A 22,887-nucleotide genomic window follows, 5' to 3' on the forward strand; every position below is an offset into this window, starting at 1 on the left:
CTTCAACAGATGATGTAGCTCCTGGTTCATCCACGGCTGTTGGTTTGGGAATGTACAGTAAGTCTTTGTGGGCACACACTCATCCACACAGGTTTTAATGAAGTTGGTAACAACTGCAGCATTCTCATCCAAGTTCGAAAATGAATCCCTAAATACAGTCCACTCCACCGATTCAAAGCAGTCCTGTAGGCACTCCTGTGCTTCCCTTGTCCATACCTTCTTGGTCCTCACTACTGGTGCTGCAGTCTTCAGTCTCTGCCTATACTCAGGGAGTAGAAGTACAGCTAGGTGATCAGACTTCCCGAAGTGACGGCGTGGAATAGCACGGTAGGCGTTCTTGATGGTGGTGTAGCAATGGTCCAGTGTGTTGTTTCCTCTGGTATTGCAAGTGATCTGTTGATGGTAGTTGCCTAGTGATTTTTTTCAGACTGGCTTGGTTAAAATCTCGTAAAACAATGGTGAAGTCTCGAGGATAGCTGTTTCGTGCATGTTGATCCCACTACTGCTCAGATCATCTGAAGCCTGACATTGGCCTGAGGTGGAATGCATCCTTTCCTTTTTCAGGAAAGGATGAAAGAAATGCAGTGGATGTTATCTGCATGGAGTCCAGCAAGGCCTTTGATAAAGTCCCGTATGGGAGTTGCTCAAGAACGTCACTTAGCATTCAAGAAGGGACAAATCAGATTGGTAGCAGATGATTCCCTCTCTCTCTAGAAGCCTGTAACAGAGCACCCGGAAGAAACCCGTACAGCCAAGGGGAGAATATACTGGGGAGTCGAGGCACGACTGCGCAAGCGCGTGGACGTCAGCGAGTTAGACCAGCGGGAAAGTTTAAAAGGAGACTGTATTTTCATCAGCGGTTTGATCGAGGCACGACTGCGCAAGCGTGTGGATGTCAGCGAGTTAGACCAGCAGGAAGAGTTAAAAAGGAAGACAGCTTTATAGAGCAGGCATCAGAATAGGAGGCTTTGGTTCACCAGGGCTTCGGCAATAACAGGTGGAGGCTAGGTAAGTTACCAGTGAAGAACAGAAACAGGAACAACCTCCCGGACGGCAAAATCTGTGCCAGATGCTTCGAGCTGCAGCTCCTTAGGAACTAGGCTAGGGAACTGCAGATGCAACCTGATGACCTTTGCCTGGTCAGGGAAAGTGAGGAGGTGATAGAGGAGCTATAGGCAAGTAATCACACCAGGGCCTCGGAGGACAGGTAGGTGGAAAGGGCAGGAGTCAGATACTAGAGGACACCCCAGTGGCTGTCCCCCTTAACAATAGGTACTCCTGTTTGAGTACTGTTGGGGGCGGGGAGGGGGGAACTAGCTACCTGGGGGAAGCAACAATGGCTGTGACTCTGGCACAGAGTCTGGCCCTGTGGCTCAGAAGAGTGGTGAAAGGAAAAACACAGCAGTAATAGGGGACTCTAGTTGGGGGGGGGGGGGCGCGGGGTCAGACAGGCGTTTCTGTGGATGCAGAAAAGAAACACGGATGTAGTTTGCCTCCCAGGTGCCAGGGTTGGGATGTTTCTGATCTGGTCCACGATATCCTAAAGTAGGAAGGTGAACAGCCAGAGGTCATGGTACATATTGGTACCAACGACATAGGTAGGAAAAGGGAGGAGGTCCTGAAAAGGGACTACAGGGAGTTAGGAAAGAAGTTGAGAAGCAGGACCACAAAGGTAGTAATCTCAGGATTACTGCCTGTGCCACGTGACAGTGAGTATAGGAATAGAGTGAGGTGGAGGATAAATGCATGGTTGAGGGAGTGCAACAGGGGGCAGGGATTCAGATTTCTGGATCACTGGGACCTCTTTTGGGGCAGATGCAACCTGTAAAAAAAGGACAGGTTGCACTTGAATCGAGGTGGACCAATATCCTGGCAGGGAGGTTTGTAAAGACTATATGGGAGAGTTTAAACTAGAATTGCGGGGGTGGTGGGAACTGAACTGAAGAGACGGAGGAAGGGACAGTTGGCTCACAAATAAAGAAAGTTTGTAGCTGGTGTGAGGGAGGATAGGCAGGTGATAGAGAAGGAATGCACTCAGACCGATGGTTTGAGATGTGTCTATTTTAATGCAAGAAGCTTCTTTTGGTCCCAACGTCTTCTGTGCACACTTTGAAAGGGAAAACTCAACTACAGCTGTGAAGATCCCTGCTGCGCCTGATAACCCTGTGATCTCTGTCTCAGAGGCCGATGTAGGCTGTCTTTAAAGAGTGTGAACCCTCGCAAGGCAGAAGGTCTCGATGGAGTACCTGGTAAGGCTCTGAAAACCTGTGCCAACCAACTATCGGGAGTATTCAAGGACATTTTCAACTTTTCACTGCTACAGATGAAAGTTCCCATTTGCTTCAAAAAGGCAGCAATTATATTTGTGCCTTAAAAGAATAATGTGGACTGCCTTATGACTATCCCCCAGTACAGTGATGAAATGCTTTGAGACATTGGTCATGACTAGACTGAACTCCTGCCTCAGCAAGGACATGGACCCATTGCAACTTGCCTATCGCCACAATAGATCAACGGCAGACACAATCTCAATGGCTCTTCACACAGCTTTAGACCACCTCAACAACACAAACACCTACGTTAGGGTGCTGTTCATCGACTAGAGTTCAGCATTTAATACCATCATTCCCACAATCCTGATTGAGAAGTTGCAGAAGCTGGGCCTTTGTACCTCCCTCTGCAATTGGATCCTCGACTTCCTAACCGGAAGACCACAATCTGTGTGGATTGGTGATAACATATCCTCCTTGCTGACGATCAACACTGGTGCACCTCAGGGGTGCGTGCTTAGCCCACTGCTCTACTCTCTATATACACATGACTGTGTGACGAGGCATAGCTCAAATACCATCTATAAATTTGCTGACGATACAACCATTGTTGGTAGACTCTCAGGTGGTGACGAAAGGGCGTACAGGAGTGAGATATGCCAACTAGTGGAGTGGTGTCGCAGCAACAACCTGGCACTCAGTGTCAGTAAGACGAGAGAGCTGATGATGCACTTCAGGAAGGGTAAGATGAAGGAACACATACCAATCCTCATAGAGGGATCAGAAGTGGAGAGAGTGAGCAGCTTCAAGTTCCTGGGTGTCAAGATCTCTGAGGATCTAACCTGGTCCCAACATATCAATGTCGTTATAAAGAAGGCAAGACAGTGGCTATACGTTATTAGGAGTTTGAAGAGATTTAGCATGTCAACAAATACACTCAAAAATTTCAATAATTGTACCATGGAGAGCATTCTGACAGGCTGCATCGCTGTCTGGTATGGAGGGGCTACTGCACAGGACCGACAGAAGCTGCAGAAGGTTGTAAAGCTAGTCATCTCCATCTTGGGCACTAGTCTACAAAGTACCCAGGGCATCTTTAGGGAGCGGTGTCTCAGAAAGGCAGTGTCAATTATTAAAGATCTCTAGCACCCAGGACATGCCCTTTTCTCACTGTTACCATCAAGCAGGAGATACAGAAGCCTGGAGGTACACACTCAGCGATTTAGGAACAACTTCTTCCCCTCTGCTATCCGATTCCTAAATGGACATTGAATCTTTGGACACTACCTCACTTTTTTTGATATGCAGTATTTCTGTTTTAGCACATTTTTTAATCTATTCAACATATGTAATTGATTTACTTGTTTATTTATTATTATTATTATTTATTTATTATTTTTTTCTCTGCTAGATTATGTATTGCATTGAACTGCTGCTGTTAAGTTAACAAATTTCACGTCACATGCGGGTGATAATAAACCTGATTCTGATTCTGAAATTTCTTTGAAAAACTCTTAAGTCTGGTTAGGAACGATTTACCATGTACAAAGCCAAGTTAACTATCCCTAATCAGGCCCTTTCTTTCCAAATATCCAGTCCCTTAGAATACCTTCCAAAAATTTACCCACTACTGAGGTAAGGCTCACCACTGTCTATAATTTCCCTGCTTATTCTTAGAGCATTTCTTAAACAACAGAATAATATTAGCTATCCTCCAATCCTCTGGCAACTAACCTGCGGCTAGCGACATTTTACATACCTTTGCTAGGGGCCCCTGCAATTTCTGCAGTAGTCTTCCACCAAGTCCAAGGGGGGCACTTTGTTAGGCCCTGGGGATTTATCCACTGTAACTTTCCTCAATACAAGAACCTCCTCCTCTGTAATCAGACTCTGTGTCCATCTCCCAAGTAGATAAAATATGCAAACACTCCGTTTTAGATCACCCCCATCTCTTTCGACTCCATACATAGATGACTGTGCTGATCTTCAAGAGGAGCAATTTTGTCACGTGCTATCCTTTTGTTCTCAATGTATCTGTGGGAACCCTTGTGATACTCCTTCACCTTGTCTGCTAGAGTAACCTCATTCCTCCTTCAGCCCTCATTCTTAAATGTTATCTTGCCTATATTTATCCTCTTCAAGTACCTTATTTGTTCCTTGCTGCCTGTACCTGCTTTGCAACACCTCCTTCTTAACCAGGGCCTCAATATCTTGAAAACATAGGTTCCCTAAACCTACTGACCTTCAGGACCTACAATCCCTGTACTCTCAAAATTTCACTTTTGAAGCCTCCCACTTACTAAGCAGCCCTCTGCCAGAAAACATCCTGACCCAATCTACACTTGCCAGATCCTTTCTGATCCCATCACAATTTGTTGTTCTCCAATTTAGAATCTCAACCTGAGAACCAGACCTATCCTTCTCCATAATTATCTTGAAATATAGAAATATTCCCCTACACATACTTCTGTCACCTTCACTATTACAATCCAATATCAAATTCTCTCTGTTGGGACCTGCTTTTATTGTTTAAGGAAACTTTTCTAAACACATTTCACAGACTTTAACCTATCCAGCCCTATTATAGTATGGGTATTCCAGGCGTATGTGGAAAGTTGTTACTGTTAGCTACCATCTCAACTTCATATTTCTTTCAACTGCCTGTGAACATTTCTGCAGATTTGCTCTTTTAAATCCTGTTGACGACCGAGTGGTCTACAATATAATCCCATTAATGTGGTCATATCTTTCTTATTCCTCAGGTCTACCCACATAGCTTCAGTAGACAAAGCCTAGTTGAGCATAATTGCAGAGTTCCAAAACTTTATTCTAATTTCAAATTCTGCTAAGGGCAGGGTAATTCAACCTACATTTTCCGGAAAATTAATTCAATCTTTCAATGACTTACCTAATAGTATTCAGTAGATTTAAGACTTACTTTATCAGAATGGCAATTTGAGCAGATAGTTGGATAATTGATTGATTGTGTGATGTATTTTGATCATAGGAGTTGTCAGATCTTAGGCATGTTCATGCCAAACTAAAGAAACAGTATCAGGAAAAGATGACGGAATTGGCCCATGCAAACAGAAGAGTGGAACAGCATGAAGTCGAAGTGAAGAAACTGCGGCTGCGAGTGGAGGAGTTAAAGAAAGAGCTAGCACTAGCGGAGGATGAGGTATGATGGTGTCTTCTCTTCACAAGTGTGGTTCAGGGCTTCAGATCTATAGCCAGAAAGTTAAGTAACTTAGATTTTATTTGAATGATGCTTATTATTCAGATACCTCAATGTTTTTTTAAGCTTCTAAAAATGTGGATAATATTTATGTCATTTGAATAGTTTTGGAACAATGCAAGAGCTGAGATGCATGAATCAGGAAATGTTCTCTCTCCGTTCAGAACCATTTGATTTATGTTCCTCCTGATCAGAGCCCCTATTTGCTGTGAGTTTTCCCATTTTTCTGCGGAATCCCATCATGCCTACCACCTCTGCTTTTGTTTTCCCATTTAATCACTTTGGCTTCCAGATCCCTTTTTACTTAAAATTTTTTGTCATCTTATTCCATTTAAATGATAATTTGATTTTTTATTCTTTCAAAGTCAAATACCTCCCATTTGGTTTCCATTTTTGTGCATTCAATTGATACAAATCATTTTATTTGACTTTGGGTTGATACTCCTATAAGGCTATGATGTAAAACTCTTCGACCTTTTCCCATGTTCTTGGCGGCACTGGTGTGAATGTTGTTGCTGAGTTATGGGTTACACCAGCAGCATTGTTTAACTCAAAGGTACTGAGTGCCTACTTTTCATAAATTGGCCAGACCAACTAAGAATAGCAAGATTTTCATCAAATAAATATAAACCACTTAACCTCCCAATATTGCACCACATTGTGACTATCCAGCCTTAGCTTCATTACCACTTTCCCCCATCTCCTCAAACATCTCAAACCTCTTACAGCTGTCAAGCTGACATGTCCCACAATCTTGCTGTTGACACATAGGCTGAGGAGCTCAGTGTGTTGATAACTATCCTTGTAAGTCAGTCTGTCTCTCCCTGTCAGAGAAATTCACTTTGTTCCTCATATTCCTCCCCATCTTCTTTCTGACTGAAAACTAAAAGGAGTTGTATTTCTATCTAATTTGAAGGAGTCTAACTTGAACCTTTGGCAGTTCCTCTTTCCCCAGATACTGCCTGACTTGTTGAGTTTTTCCAGCATTTTCTGCTTTTAGTTTCTGTCAGATGTTAGTGTCAATGTATTCAGCATATCTTTCTCCACAATTCTCTGGGGTAGGAAATTCCAAAGATTCATGGCCCCATGAGATAAGAAATTCCTTATCTCCACCCCTGTTCTGAATTGGCAGATGGAGTTAGAAGTGGCAGATGGAGTTCAACCCGGAGTAGTGTGAAGCGGTACACTTTGGAAGGACAAACTCCAAGGCAGAGTACAAAGTAAATGGCAGGATACTTGGTGGTGTGGAAGAGCAGAGGGATCTCGGGGTACATGTCCACAGATCCCTGAAAGTTGCCTCACAGGTAGATAGGGTAGTTAAGAAAGCTTATGGAGTGTTAGCTTTCATAAGTCGAGGGATAGAGTTTAAGAGTCGCGATATAATGATGCAGCTCTATAAAACTCTGGTTAGGCCACACTTGGAGTATTGTGTCCAGTTCTGGTCACTTCACTATAGGAAGGATGTGGAAGCATTGGAAAGGGTACAGAGGAGATTTACCAGGATGCTGCCTGGCTTGTACGCATTATGATCAGAGATTAAGGGAGCTAGGGCTTTACACTTTGGAGAGAAGGAGGATGAGAGGAGACATGATAGAAAGATGGTAAGAGGAATAGATAGAGTGGATAGCCAGCGCCTCTTCCCCAGGGCACCACTGCTCAATACAAGAGGACATGGCTTTAAGGTAAGGGGTGGGAAGTTCAAGGGGAATATTAGAGGAAGGTTCTTTACTCAGAGAGTGGTTGGTGTGTGGAATGCACTGCCTGAGTCAGTGGTGGAGGCAGATACACTAGTGAAGTTTAAGAGACTACTAGACAGGTATATGGAGGAATTTAAGGTGGGGGCTTATATGGGAGGCAGGTTTTGAGAGTCGGCACAACATTGTGGGCCGAAGGGCCTGTACTGTGCTGTACTATTCTATGTTCTATGTATGTACTCGGTTCTTGGTGTCCTCCTTTAGGCAAACATCTTCTCAGCCCCTCTGAGAATCCTATATATTTGAATAAGATAATCTCTCATTCTTCTAAACTCCAACAAGATCAACATTTATGTATACATTAAAACCTTCAAATCAACCAAAAGAACCTTTCTGCACTGCCTTCAATACGAGGATGTCCTTTCTTAAGCATATAATACAGGACTCTACCAAGTGCTGTGTTCATGCATTTGTTCTACTTTTGTACTTCATGCCTTAAAGTCTAGAAACACACCTTTAGCCATCCCTCCATGTCCATGTTGAACATCAAGTACCCTGCCACATTTAACTCATTTGCTAGTTCTCCAATGGGTAATTTCTCCAAAAATAACCACAGAATTCCACAAATGAACACAGAACACTCACGAGCTGCATCCTTCTCCAGACCTGGCACTCGTCCAAAGAAAGTTTTACTTCGTTTATCCCTAGTCGCCCGGGATCCCTCACTCGCCTCACTTCATAGTCTTCCAAGGCGAACCCCAATGCAAGGAGATCATCCAAATCCGCCAAAACTCCACACAAGTCCACATCTCCCATGGTCTTCCCCCCATGCCTCGCGGGAAGGTTGCAAGGGCTCCAGATATGCCTGGGGCATCTTTTCGGACTGGAAGAATCCCAAGGGACCTGTAACGGCCATCTTCTCCTTGTCGGCCTCACTCACCGAGATCTGGAAACATCCACTCCTCAGATCCAGCACATTAAACCACTTTGCACCACTCAGACAGACCAGCGCGTCTTCGACCCTTGGGTCCGCATACTGATCAGGGACGGTGCGCCTGTTCAGAGTCCTATAATCCACACACACACTGCCTGCATCCTCCATGTCTGCAGGGTCCAGTCGCCGCGACCTCTCTTTCACTGAGGTGCCTTCAGTGGTCAACTCCCCCCGCCCCCCCCCCACCCCCAGGTGGTACGTCGGAGCATCCACTAAGAGGGTCTCACCCTCAGATACTTCCCCCGAGCCGTACCACCATCGGCTCTCGTTTCAATTTGGTACCGGCCCAATGCTGCTACACATGTCCTCCAAGCTGCTACTGGGTGCACGGACAATGCCCCCAAAGAGCTCTTGCAGGCCCCCATGCACCTCCTCACCAGTGGGGTGCTGGTCCCCTCCAGGATCAAAACGCTGCCCGTCTCAACAGTGTCTGGACACATCAGCATTAACGATTGACGACCCTCTGACACCCACACATTGGCCTCTGAGAACTCTAGTTTCACTGACCAGTAACCGTCGTCTGGATAATCACCGGCACTGGTACCCCAAATCTCCAGTGCCCTGATGGTTGTCACTGGTATCCCAAATCTTCAGTGCCCTGAAGGTTGTCAAGGGTAAATGCTTCAGAAACCGGTTGTAAAATGAACTGTGCAGCAACTCGACCGCTGACTCGGCGTCGAGTATGGCTTTAGCATAGCTTCCATCCCTCCTTAACTACCCACTGGGGCGCGGTCCCATTTAGCCTTCAGGAATAGGGTCTTTTCCTCTCGGGAGTTCCTCGGTACATTGCTGGGAACGTGTTCCCCAGGAGACACCAGGCAGTTTCCCCACTGAATCTCCTCTAAGTTTCCTGACACCTCTCTGATCAGCTGGATGACCCCCCTCCCCCTCCGCACTGCAACCAATTTAGCTGTTTCTCCAGCCAAAAAAAAATACTGTGAAAGCTTTTCCATGTTCTCCCGACTCGCGTATGGAAACTTCACCCTGAGCTACTGTTTGCCCCCAGTCGAACCAAACGCCTTTTCCCACGCCTGCCAATAACTGGCAGCTGTCACTATGGGGTCATTGAACCTGACAGTTCTAACAACGTCAGCAGCCCGCCTATCCAAACTTCCAACCGATCCCGGTCGCTCTCCCTCAGCCAAGCACTGCCACTCACCTAACAACTGAGAGGTCCGCTCCGCCCACGACTCCACCCCTTTAGGGATGGACAGTATTCCAAAAACCGGGCGGAGCCTGCTGTCGCTGGAACATTCCCACAACTCTTTCCCCTCACTGCTGACAGTATGGACAGCCCATGGCCCCGCCTCACCGACAGACACTGGCAGTCCCACCACCGTGACGTCAGCGCTAGGCTGACCTAGAACAAAGACCGCTATTTTATCAGACCTTCATGCCACACTTTCAACTTCACCCTCAGCTTACCCAAACTCCAAAATCGAATGAACAATTCCTCCTGGGTACAAATATCCACCCCACTGAACCTGCTCCTAACCACAATCCCACAGAGACACACATTATACCCGCAATCCCACAGACGCACCAGCACTGATTTAAATACAGCGATCACACAGCCTTCCACAGAATCAAATCCATGGACAAAGCCCCCAAATGTAACACTCGTTTTGCCTGGTGGCATGATCTCAGGGTGATAACCCCCTGCCCGGCCAAACCTTAAATTCGGGTTTGAGTGAATGCTGTGCGATGTGTCCTGTCTCAAATCAGTACCTCGTAATTACAAGCCGTACACAGGATGCGGTTAAATAATTAAGATTTTATAATTCTTACTTGAACTATAGGGTTAGTAGAGAACCAAAATATGAAATACTAAAAAAAATGCCACTATATCTTTATTCAGTCTGTGCACAATTAATTTGTTGGAGCTCATGCAATATCCACTTTCCACCATTCGATCTCCTCTGAACTCCACCGGGTCCTGAGCCCCCACTCAGGGTTCGCTCCAGTCAACGGGTCACAGCATCTCTTCGGGTGCGTCTTCTCTTTTCTTCCCCATGGCACATTCTGCCCAAATCCCGTGCAAACAACAGCTTACAAACACATAAGAAAGAATAACATCTATCCCAATTGGTGAGCAAATGAATACCAGTCCCGTTATCAGTAATTATAACCCAAGCATGCTGCTACAGAGAACCCCTTACTTAGCAGTCATCATTACAAGGAAGCCATTTTATTAGCCTTAGCAAGTAGCATGAAAGAAGAAACCCCTTACACCATACCCAAAGGATTGGGTTAATCGGCGGCACACTGTGCATTGTGGAGACGTGTCTGTCCTTTGTATGATCCGTGGGTGTTGATTTCATGACGGTCACTTCGTGAAATCGCTCTTCGTGGACTTCGGAACAGTATTCCTCGGCTGGGATCTTTGGTAACTGTTTCTTCGTTCGCTAGCCATGGAATCTTTGGAATTCGCCATGATCGCCTCGTCACTGCCCTGTGAATCCACAAGTTTCTCCTCTCAACTATCTTGCGAATTACTGGGACTCTCTGAACTGCCACTTTAAGACTGTGCTTGAGTAAGATTTGTTAAGATCAAATTCTATGTTTGACTGTAAGGGAGCTATAGACACATAACACATTACAAAATCATGACATTACAAAATCATGACAAAATTGGGGACTCGTCCGCGAAATGAACAAAATTGGGGCTTATTGATTGATTGATTATCGATCTCATTGGCTACTACGCTTTTGATTGACTTGTGTGGGGAAACCAGCAGCATTTCTGGTGTCGCCAGACCCTAAAGCATTAGGGGATGCCAGAAAGGACGACTTGTTGGCCATTGATAAAAATCTAAAACTTACTGAGGTGAAATGGTCTATAAAAAAGGTGCAGATTCAGAGGGTAATAGCTGAGCACTACATAGATAAGGAGAAATTTGAGGAGGAGGTATTAGAGTGGTTTCCTGAAAGTAAACTTGAGACCCAGTTACGACTGAAACAAATGAAGTTAGAGAAGATAAAGAAGTTGCAGCAAAAGGGTCTAGTGTTTGACTTTGGTGATATTTGCTGCCAGTCGGGAAGTTAAATTGGACCCTCCATTTGATGAAACTGAGGTTGATAAATACTTTCAGTATTTTGAGAAAGTGGCTCAGAATCTAAAATACATCAGACTTAATCGTGGCAATTTGTTCTCCTAGCCGCTTAGAAATGCTACAATGCTAGTGTCTTCCACAGTGAAGGTAGATGCAAAGTACCCATTAAATTCATCTGCCATTTCTTTGTTCCCTATTACTACCTCGCCAGCATCATTTTCCAGTGGTCCAATGTCAACTCTCACCTCCCTTTTAATCTTTGTATAACTGGAAAAAACCTTTGGTATCCTTATATCTTGGCTAAGGAACGAACACAAAATGCTAGAGGAGTGCAGCAGGCCGGGAAGCATCCATGGAAATAAGTACAGTTGATGTTTCAGGCTGAGACCTTTCAGCAGGACTGGAGAAAAAAACATGAGGTGCAGGTTTAAAGGGTGGGGGAGGGGAGAGAGAAACACACGGGATTAGTTGAAACCGGGAGGGGGAGGGATGTCTCATCCCTCTTCCACCTGGTTTCACCGATCACCCTTGTGTTTCTCTGTCCCCTCCCCCAGCTTTTAAATCTACTCACCTTTTCTCTCTCTGGTCTGCCTAATCAAAAAGCTCTTGTGGCCTTCAGTTTCTTGTTCTTTTTTTACCTGTGGCCCCTACAAAATATGGCATAGCTCCCTGGGGGCCATGTGGCCCATGTCGAGAACCGCTGTTAACTCCTCTCCACGGGTTCCAGCATTGCTTCATTAACAGGCCCATCATTTCTGTTTAGAAGTTAATCAGTGAGATGGGTTCAAGTGGCAACTTTGTGCCCCTTTTCTGATGCCAACCCAGATGATATTTTCGAAATGCAGGCAGAATCCTGGTTATAAGCTTAAAAAATTATACCTACTGATATTTTTTAAATCGGGTAAAGGCTGAAAAGTGGAACACTATGCTCACCAATTCCTGATGTTGTGACTTAGAACCTAGCAACAGTAAGTTTTGACATTTATTGTTTTTGTAGCCATGAGGTAAAACCACTCGGGGAGACCTCAACTTAGTCCCGACTGACGATAGATAAATTTGGAACAAGTGTGGTTTAGTACAGTCAACCCTCCGTATCAGCGGGGGTTTGGTTCTGGGGACCCCCCCCCCCCCCCGTGGATGCTCAAGTCCCGTATATAAAATGGCGTAGTATTTGCATATAACCTACGCACATCCTCCCGTATACTTTAAGTCATCCCTCGATTACTTATAATACCTAATACAATGTAAATGCTCTGTAAATAGTTGTTATACTGTATTGTTCAAGGAATAATGAAAAGAAAAAAGTCTGTCCATATTCACTACAGACACAACAATCATAACTCTTCCGCGAACCCCGAGCAGTGAGAGTGGCAAAAAGTGAAAATAGCGTTCAGCGTTTGTTTCGCTCTCAGCAAAACAAACACTCAGCATCAAGCCGCTATAGCTTTGAACTGCGTGAGATGTTTGCTATGATTGACAGTGCTGCAATGATTGCAGAAAAGTATGACTTTAATTTAGAAAGGGCACATAGGTTCAGGGCAGGTTTGCAGGATGTTTTGAGTGCTTACAAAGAACTGTATGATAGAAAGATGTGTGAACCTTCCAGTGTGCTCGCTGTCTTCCCGATTCTGGTAAGTGAAACTACACTGTACATACATTATTTCTACTTTATATAGGCTATCTATTTATCATATCATTCCTGCTTTTACTATATGTTAGTGTTATTTTAGGTTTTATGTGTTATTTGGTATGATTTAGTAGGTTATTTTTTGGGTCTGGGAGTGCTCAAAAATTTTTCCCGTATAAATTAATGGTAATTGCTTCTTCGCTTTATGCCATTTTGGCTTACGAAAGGTTTCACAGGAACGCTGTACTTTTGGATAGCAGGGGAAAACTGTACAATGAAAATGCTAAGTAAATAGTTGTTACACTGTACTGTTTAGGGAATGAGAAGAAAGAGAGAGAACTTCCGGGGATTATTTTTTCGATCCCAATCCGCAGTTGGTTGAATCCGCAGATGTGGAACCCGCGGATACGGAGGGCCGACTGTATTGCTCATTGGAGAGCTGTTTCAAAGAGCCTACAGAGGTATACTAGTTTAAATAGTTTTCTCTACTGCACTTGTCTGAATCGTGATTATTCAGAGAACTGATAATATGCCAACTCTAACAACAGGAATACTGCAGATGCTGGAAGTTCAAGCAACACACATCAAAGTTGCTGGTGAACGCAGCACACCAGGCAGCATCTCTAGGAAGAGGTACAGTCGACGTTTCAGGCCGAGACCTTTCGTCAGGACTAACTGAAAGAAGAGTTAGTAAGAGATTTGAGAGGGGGAGGGGGTGATCCAAAATGATAGGAGAAGACAGGAGGGGGAGGGATGGAGCCAAGAGCTGGACAGGTGATTGGCAAAAGGGATATGAGAGGATCATGGGACAGGAGGTCCGGGGAGAAAGACAAGGTGGGGGTGGAAATCAGAGGATGAGCAAGGGGTATAGTCAGAGGGACAGGGAGAAAAAGGAGAGTGAGAGAAAGAATGTGTACATAAAAATAAATAACGGATGGGGTACGAAGGGGAGCTGGGGCATTAGCGGAAGTTAGAGGAGTCAATGTTCATACCATCAGGGTGGAGGCTACCCAGACGGAATATAAGGTGTTGTTCCTCCAACCTGAGTGTGGCTTCATCTTTACAGTAGAGGAGGCCGTGGATAGACATGTCAGAATGGGAATGGGATGTGGAATTAAAATGTGTGGCCACTGGGAGATCCTGCTTTCTCTGGCGGACAGAGCGTAGGTGTTCAGCAAAGTGGTCTCTCAGTCTGCGTCGGGTCTCGCCAATATATAGAAGGCCACATCGGGAGCACCGGGCGCAGTATATCATCCCAGCCGACTCACAGGTGAAGTGTCGCCTCACCTGGAAGGACTGTCTGGGGCCATGAATGGTGGTAGGGGAGGAAGTGTAAGGGCATGTGCAGCACTTGTTCGGCTTACAAGGATAAGTGCCAGGAGGGAGATCAGTGGGGAGGGATGGGGGGGACGAATGGACAAGGGAGTCACATAGGGAGCGATCCCTGTGGAAAGCAGAGAGAAGGGGGGAGGGAAAGATGTGCTTAGTGGTGGGATACCGTTGGAGGTGGCGGAAGTTACGGAGAGTAATATGTTGGACCCGGAGGCTGGTGGGGTGGGAGGTGAGGACCAGGGGAACCCTATTCCTAGTGGGGTGGTGGGAGGATGGAGTGAGAGCAGATGTGCGTGAAATGGGGGAGATGTGTTTGAGAGCAGAGTTGATAGTGGAGGAAGGGAAGCCCCTTCTTGAAAAAAGGAGGACATCTCCCTCGTCCTGGAATGAAAAGCCTCATCCTGAGAGCAGATGTGGCGGAGACGGAGGAATTGCGAGAAGGGGATGGTGTTTTTGCAAGAGACAGGGTGAGAAGAGGAATAGTCCAGATAGCTGTGAGAGTCAGTAGGCTTATAGTAGACATCAGTGGATAAGCTGTCTCCAGAGACAGAGACAGAAAGATCTAGAAAGGGGAGGGCTGTGTCGGAAATGGACCAGGTAAACTTGAGGGCAGGGTGAAAGTTGGAGGCAAAGTTAATAAAGTCAACAAGTTCAGCATGCGTGCAGGAAGCAGCGCCAATGCAGTCGTCGATATAGCGAAGGAAGAGTGGGGGACGGATACCAGAATAGGCACGGAACATAGATTGTTCCACAAAGCCAACGAAAAGGAAGGCATAGCTAGGACCCATATGGGTGCCCATAGCTACACCTTTAGTTTGGAGGTAGTGGGAGGAGCCAAAGGAGAAATTATTAAGAGTAAGGACTAATTCTGCTAGACGGAGCAGAGTGGTGGTAGAGGGGAACTGATTAGGTCTGGAATCCAAAAAGAAGCGGAGAGCTTTGAGACCTTCATGATGGGGGATGGAAGTATATAGGGGCTGGACATCCATGGTGAAAATAAAGCGATGGGGGCCAGGGAACTTAAATTCATCGAAAAGTTTAAGAGCGTGAGAAGTGTCACGAACATAGGTAGGAAGGGATTGAACAAGGGGGGGATAAAACCGTGTCAAGGTATGCAGAAACGAACTCCCCCTTGTTCAATCCCTTCCGACCTATGTTCGTGACACTTCTCACGCTCTAAAACTTTTCGATGATTTTAAGTTCCCTGGCCCCCACCGCTTTATTTTCACCATGGATGTCCAGCCCCTATATACTTCCATCCCCCATCATGAAGGTCTCAAAGCTCTCCGCTTCTTTTTGGATTGCAGACCTAATCAGTTCCCCTCTACCACCACTCTGCTCCGTCTAGCGGAATTAGTCCTTACTCTTAATAATTTCTCCTTTGGCTCCTCCCACTTCCTCCAAACTAAAGGTGTAGCTATGGGCACCCGTATGGGTCCTAGCTATGCCTGCCTTTTCGTTGGCTTTGTGGAACAATCTATGTTCCGTGCCTATTCTGGTATCTGTCCCCCACTTTTCCTTCGCTACATCGACGACTGCATTGGCGCTGCTTCCTGCACGCATGCTGAGCTCATTGACTTTATTAACTTTGCCTCCAACTTTCACCCTGCCCTCAAGTTTACCTGGTCCATTTCCGACACAGCCCTCCCCTTTCTAGATCTTTCTGTCTCTGTCTCTGTCTCTGGAGACAGCTTATCCACTGATGTCTACTATAAGCCCACTGACTCTCACAGCTATCTGGACTATTTCTCTTCTCACCCTGTCTCTTGCAAAAATGCCATCCCCTTCTCGCAATTCCTCTGTCTCCGCCGCATCTGCTCTCAGGATGAGGCTTTTCATTCCAGGACAAGGAGGGAGATGTCCTCCTTTTTTAAAGAAAGGGGCTTCCCTTCCTCCACTATCAACTCTGCTCTCAAACGCATCTCCCCCATTTCACGCACATCTGCTCTCACTCCATCCTCCCGCCACCCCACTAGGAATAGGGTTCCCCTGGTCCTCACCTCCCACCCCACCAGCCTCCGGGTCCAACATATTATTCTCCGTAACTTCTGCCACCTCCAACGGGATCCCACCACTGAGCACATCTTTCCCTCCCCCCACCCCCCCGGCTTTCCGCAGGGATCACTCCCTACGCGACTCCCTTGTCCATTTGTCCCCCCCATCCCTCCCCACTGATCTCCCTCCTGGCACTTATCCTTGTAAGCGGAACAAGTGCTACACATGCCCTTACACTTCCTCCCTTACCACCATTCAGGGCCCCAGACAGTCCTTCCAGGTGAGGCGACACTTCACCTGTGAGTCGGCTGGGGTGATATACTGCGTCCGGTGCTCCCGATGTGGCCTTCTATATATTGGCGAGACCCGACGCAGACTGAGAGACCACTTTGCTGAACACCTACGCTCTGTCCGCCAGAGAAAGCAGGATCTCCCAGTGGCCACACATTTTAATTCCACATCCCATTCCCATTCTGACATGTCTATCCACGGCCTCCTCTACTGTAAAGATGAAGCCACACTCAGGTTGGAGGAACAACACCTTATATTCCGTCTGGGTAGCCTCCAACCTGATGACATGAACATTGACTTCTCTAACTTCCGCTAATGCTCCACCTCCCCCTCGTACCCCATCTGTTATTTATTTTTATACACACATTCTTTCTCTCACTCTCCTTTTTCTCCCTCTGTCCCTCTGACTATACCCCTTGCCCATCCTCTGGGTTCCCCCCCCCCGTCTTTCTCCCCGGACCTCCTGTCCCATGATCCTCTCATATCCCTTTTGCCAATCACCTGTCCAGCTCTTGGCTCCATCCCTCCCCCTCCTGTCTTCTCCTATCATTTTGGATCTTCCCCTCCCCCTCCCACTTTCAAATCTCTTACTAACTCTTCCTTCAGTTAGTCCTGACGAAGGGTCTCGGCCTGAAACGTCAACTGTACCTCTTCCTAGAGATGCTGCCTGGCCTGCTGCGTTCACCAGCAACTTAAATATGCCAACTCTGTTTGGTTATATTACCTTTTCCTGACTGTGGCTAGTTAGCTGCAAAATGAAGTCAGTTTGAAGATCGAATTTGAAGGTAGAATAGATGGTTACCTCTTCTTCTCCCCCTCCCCTCTTCTTCCATTCTCCACTCTGACCTTTTACCTCTTCTTATCTGCCTATCACTTCCCCCTGGTGCCCCTCTTATCTTACTCCTATGGTCCACTCTCTTCTCCTTTCAGATTCCTTCATCTCTAGCCCTTTACCTTTCCCACCCACCTGACACCTTCTAGCTCCCCTACTTCCCCATCCCCCACCATTTTTATTCTGGCGTCTTTCCCCATCCTTTCCATTTCTGGAGCAGGGTCTCGGTCTGAAACGCTGTCTATTTGGTCATTTCTATGGGTGCTGCCTGACCTGCTGAGTTCCTCCAGCATTTTGTGTAGGGTACCAGGTTAATGGCAGGATTCTTAGCAGTGTGTATGAACAGAGGGATGTTGGAGTCCAAGTCCATTGATCCCTCAGCATTGCTGCAAAAGTTGATGAGGTGGTTCAGGATTATGATTTACTGGCCTTCATTAGTAGGAGGATTGAGTTTAAGAGCTGTGAGACAATGTTGCATTGTTATACTTAGGCCATACTTAGAGTATTGTGTTCAGTTTTGGTCACATAATTATGGGAAGGATGTGGATACTTTAGAGAGGATGTAGAATAGATTGGCTGGGATTCTGCCTGGATGAGAGAACATGTCTATGTGGAAATGTTAAGTCAGCAAGAGATTTTCTCTTTGGAGTGAAGGAGGAAGAGAGGTGACTTGATGGAAGTTAGTGGAACTCTGTCCAACATAGGTAAAAATCCAGAGTGCCCTTTACAATAGGGAACTGATTGGTTGGGAAAGGTCAGCTAAATATCTGGGTCTTTCCATATTCCAGCTGGATGAAGCTCACAACCAAACCAGGAGGTTACAGAGGTCCTTGGATGAACAGACAGAGGAGTCGGAGAACCTTCAGGTACAGCTGGAGCACCTACAATCCAGGTAGGTAGAACATAGAAAATCATGTTGTTATTCTTCTGAAGTATCTCTGGATCAAGGATAACTTGCTTTCTGGGTTCTGATGTGACTGTTCAGGAGTCTGCAGAGGGGTCAGGACAAACCTGAAAGGGTGGATGATACTGTTTCCATCCTGGGCTTCTAAATGCTTCCAGCACAGATTTCAAGTTCTCAGTACCCCACTGTTTCTCTTTCTCCACCGTGAACAGTCATGGGCCAGGGATTTCCAGGAGTGAGTGCAGTGTCACATTTCTTGAAGGGAACCTTTAAGATTATCCTTGAATTATTTTCTCTGCCTGCCTGATAAGTTCTGTTGTCAGAGCCGGGGATAGTGTATCGTCCAGACTCTGATTCATCATTCTTTTTCTCTCCAGTCCTGCTGAAGGGTCTCCGCCCGAAACAGCAACTGTACTCTTGTTTCCACGGATGCTGCTTGGCCTGCTGAGTCCTCCAGCATTTTGTGTGTGTTGCTTGGATTTCCAGCATCTACAGGTTTTCTCATGTTTGTGTCTTTTTCAGATCTGGTTTTGGATATGTGAACAACATGGCCTGTTCATCACTGGTGACTGAGTGAGACCTCTGACTTGGCACCTGGCTCTACCAGGCAGCAGTGCTCACTGTTCAGAACCCCTGGTGGGCATGCTACGTTAGCGCTGTAATGTGTGACAAAACCTACTTACTCCCTCCAGCACATTGTGAAATTGTATTGGTGGTTAACGCAAACAATGCATTTCACTGCATGCTTTGATTTACATGTGGTAAGCAGGTAAATCTGAATTTGAATCTGGACTGCCTGCCATTGTGAGAATAATACCTCTCGTGTCTCTGCTAATCACCCACAAACAATGGAAGGATGGGAAGACCATCGATGGGATCCCCAAACAGGACTAAACTTCCAGGATCTGAGCTCCTGCAGATGCAGTAGTGCTGTGCTGACCGTTGTCCCACATGTAGTGAACCCAGTCATAGAGCACTACAGCACAGAGACTGGCCCTTCGGCCCATCTAGTCCATGCAAACTATTATTCTACCTAGTCCTGCACCTGGACCACAGACCTCCATTCCTCTTCCTTCCACGTAATTATCCCAACTTCTCTTAAGTATGTTGGGCATGTGGCCAAGTGGTTAAGGCATTTGTCTAGTGATCTGAAGGTTGCCAGTTCGAGCCTTAGCTGAGGCAGCATGTTGTGTCCTTGAGCAAGGCACTTATGTCTCTGTGAGGAGTGGCGCGCCTTGTAAGGCACGAAAATGCCTGACGCTGACCTCTGGTTTGAGTCGACAATCCCTCCATTCCCTCCCCTCCCCCTCTTAAATGTTAAAATCGAATCTGCATCCACTGTCAGCTCTGCTTCCCCTCATGTTCCCCTCCAACATTTCAATTTTCACCCTTAACCCATGATCTCTAGTTCTAGTCTATCTATACCACTCATAATTTTATATACCCCTTCATTCTCCTATGCTCCAGAGAATAAGATCTTAACCTGTTCAATCTTTCTCTTTCAAACAAGATACGGGTAGCATTACCTACTCCTGCGTTGTGCTGCCCTTCTACCTATTGAAGCTTAAAACCAGTGTGGAATTTATATTTGATTTTCAAAACCTTTGCAGGATTGATGTAATTCCACCTACAGGAAGGGATATCTTGGTGCGTGCATGTGTGTGTGTGTGACTGTGTGTGTGAGTGTGACTGTGTGTGTGTGTGTGTGTTTGTGCGTGTGTTTGTGTGTGAGTGAGTGTGTGTTTGTGTGTGTGTGTGCGTGCACACGCACCATTGATTTGTGGCCATGCTTTTCTCGTGTCATACTTGCAAGCTATTAAAATGAGGGTAAGGCAGAAAGTGGTAAATTGCAGAGAACTGAGCGACTCTACCAGTGATTTTGAGAAAGAAGAGTTTCTATTTATTTCACGAAGTATACAGCTCAATTCAAAATTACTTAAAGCCATAATAATGGACAAAATAAGTTAAGTTGCGAAAGCTACATTGGAAACTCAGAGCTTGAGAGTTTATAATGTCACTTTCTATCATTTCAGTTTGGGGTGTATAAAATGCATTAGAAAGACCTGCTTTGATATCAGTGGAAGATGAAATCTTAGGAATATTCTTGTCCTCATAAAGAGCTGTGATGGTGTAGAAGATCGTCATAGGTTACTACAGGTCATTGACAGAGTGGAAAGCTAGACTGAGAAGTGGCAGATGGAGTTCAATCCAGAAAAGTATGAAGTGATTTACTTTAGAAGGTTGAATTTGAAGGCGGAATACAGGATTAATGCAAGGATTTTAGCGGTTTGGAGGAACACGAGATCTTGGAGGCAACGTCCATAGATCCCTCAAAGTTACTGTGCAAGCTGATAGAGTTGTTAAGAAGTCGTATGGTGTGTTGGCCTTCATTAATTAAGAGATTGAGTTCAAGTACCGCAAAGTAATGTTGCAGCTCTACGAAACTGGTCAGAACACACTTGGAATATTGCATTCAGTTATGGTCACCTCATTTTAGTAAAGATGTGGAAACTAGAGAGTGCAGAGGAAATTTACCAAAATGCTGTGTAGATTATGAGGATAGGTTGAGCGAGCTAGGGCTTTTCTCTTTGGAGAAAAAAAATGATGAGAGGTGATTTGATAGAGGTGTACAAGATGATAAGAGCCATAGATTGAGTGGATAGGCGGATACTTCTTTCACAAGGTGTAAATGGCTACTACAAGGAGGCATAATTTATCTGGAACACTCTGCCAAGGGTAGTGGTAGAGGCAGATACATCAGGGACATTTAAGTGTCTCTTAGTTAGCAAATGGATGATAGAAACATGGAGGTTTATGGAGGAGGGAACAGTTAAATTGACCTTAGAGTAAGTTAAGTGGTCAGCATAACATCGTGGCTGAAAGGCCTGTACTGTAGCATTTCATGTTCTATGTTATGTAGAGTTGTTTAGTGGGTGAAAAGTGCTTGTACAGAGAGGTACACAAAATCTTTGAACCAGCTTTATAAATTGAGGGACTGAGGGAAATCCCACAAGCTGAGAGTTTCCAGCCAAGGTTCTCAACTAATAGAGGAAACAAAGATGGTGCCTTGATCAATGGGAGCTCTTTGCAAAATTGGGAAGGGGAGTACTGACCCTGTGACCATGAAATTTAATTACACTTGAGATAATGTGCACTGAAATAGTGGCCCACTCGCATTTCATGCGCTTTTTATCATAATGAAGGAAGCTGCCCCTCAGTGACAACTAACTGGTCCAGTGATACCGTCCGTTGACCAGCTCCCTAGTTCCTCCGCATGCCACCGGGGTGGCTGTATCATTGACCCTTTTGGATTCACTGCCACAGACACCATCAGACGCCCTGGTGCCGGCGTCCTCGTTGGCTGCAGCCTTTGCCTGAAGAGGCATAACCTACAAAGTAGCAAAGGCATGCTGACCTCCTTGACTCAGCTAGCCACGATCCTACTACTAGATCTAGTCTAGTGGTACATTACCTTCACGGCTCGGTTAGACCTACCAGAGAACGAATCTCTGCCGTACTTTGCTGATGTTCAGCCAGTGTCACTCCTACGCCACCGTGAGGCGCCAAGGTAGGATTATGTTACACTCCTGTAACATCAGATTTGGAAACCCGGAGAGACTGTGTGGTGGGGGCCTGACACCGTCTGTCTTTTTACTGTGCAAGGCATGTTGGAGTAGAGTTTCTGGCTGGTGTGGAAAGCCTTGTAGTGACGGAGGTCATGTGACGGCAGCAGGCTTGAGCAGCTGGAAGCTGCTAGCATGAACTCTGCACATAGGCGGCTCACATAAGATAGTCTCCACCTTGTTGAGTTTTCTGAGCAACAACAGGGCTGAGGCAGCTATGTGAGTGTCCGGGCAGCCCTTTTTAGGGATAGCACTGCCCACCCTGGAAGAGGAAGCCCTGAGAAAAGGTGGGGTGAAGAAAGCTTGCTCAGGTTTCACCCGGCTGGCTCACCGTGCCCAGCGGGTCTTCACCACTGCAGTAAGACGTTTAAAAAGATGAAACTGATTGTTGCCACATGGAAGGTGCGAACAATGCTGGATAACAACTCAAGACCGGAAAGGAGAACTGCTTTGATAGCTAAGGAATTGGCAAGATACAACATTGATATTGCTGCGCTCCCAGAGACGAGGACTGAAGGACAAGGCCAGATCCAAGAAAATACTCATACTTTCTTCTGGATTGGGAAAACCAATGAAAGGAGAGATGCAGGTGTGCCCTTTGCTGTTTCCAACAAGATTGCTAGCAAATTGCCAACACTTCCGATAGGGATATCTGAAAGGATCATGCGACTACGTGTTCCCATCGGATAGGATCGTTTCCTGAGTTTGATCAATGTGTATGCACCAGCCATGGCACATTCTGACAAAGACAAAGAGTCCTTCTGTCAGGAACTGGCTGAAGTAACTGATAATGTCCCAAGGGCAGACAGGTTGCTCATCTTGGGAGATTTCAATGCCAGGGTAGGCAAGGATCAAAGTACCTTTGAAGATGTCACTGGCAAATTTGGCAAAGGCAAAATCAACATCAATGGTGTCCTTATGCTAAACTTTTGCACTCAGAGGGAATTGTCTGTTACCAACACTTTCTTTTGTCAACCTGAGAAGAACTACGTCACCTGGATGCATCCAAGGTCAAAGCATCTCCATTTGCTTGACTA

At 45.9% G+C, this 22,887-nt stretch overlaps 1 protein-coding gene across 4 annotated transcripts in view; it reads left to right on the top strand.

The window, feature by feature from the left end:
* ccdc102a (coiled-coil domain containing 102A) overlaps positions 1-22,887 on the top strand; it is a 222,378-nt gene that overhangs the window by 153,056 nt on the left and 46,435 nt on the right. For 2 of the 4 annotated variants that reach the window (XM_072279224.1, XM_072279225.1), the window contains exons 8-9: positions 5,278-5,448; positions 18,112-18,215. In XM_072279224.1, the coding sequence (XP_072135325.1) occupies positions 5,278-5,448; positions 18,112-18,215 (275 nt within the window). Of the gene's footprint in view, positions 1-5,277; positions 5,449-13,189; positions 13,335-18,111; positions 18,220-22,887 lie in introns of those variants that run through there. The other 2 variants (XR_011889222.1, XM_072279226.1) reach the window with 2 other exon arrangements.

This window comes from Mobula birostris, chromosome 15, assembly GCF_030028105.1.
Source record: "Mobula birostris isolate sMobBir1 chromosome 15, sMobBir1.hap1, whole genome shotgun sequence".
Classification (NCBI taxonomy): Eukaryota; Metazoa; Chordata; class Chondrichthyes; order Myliobatiformes; family Myliobatidae; genus Mobula; species Mobula birostris.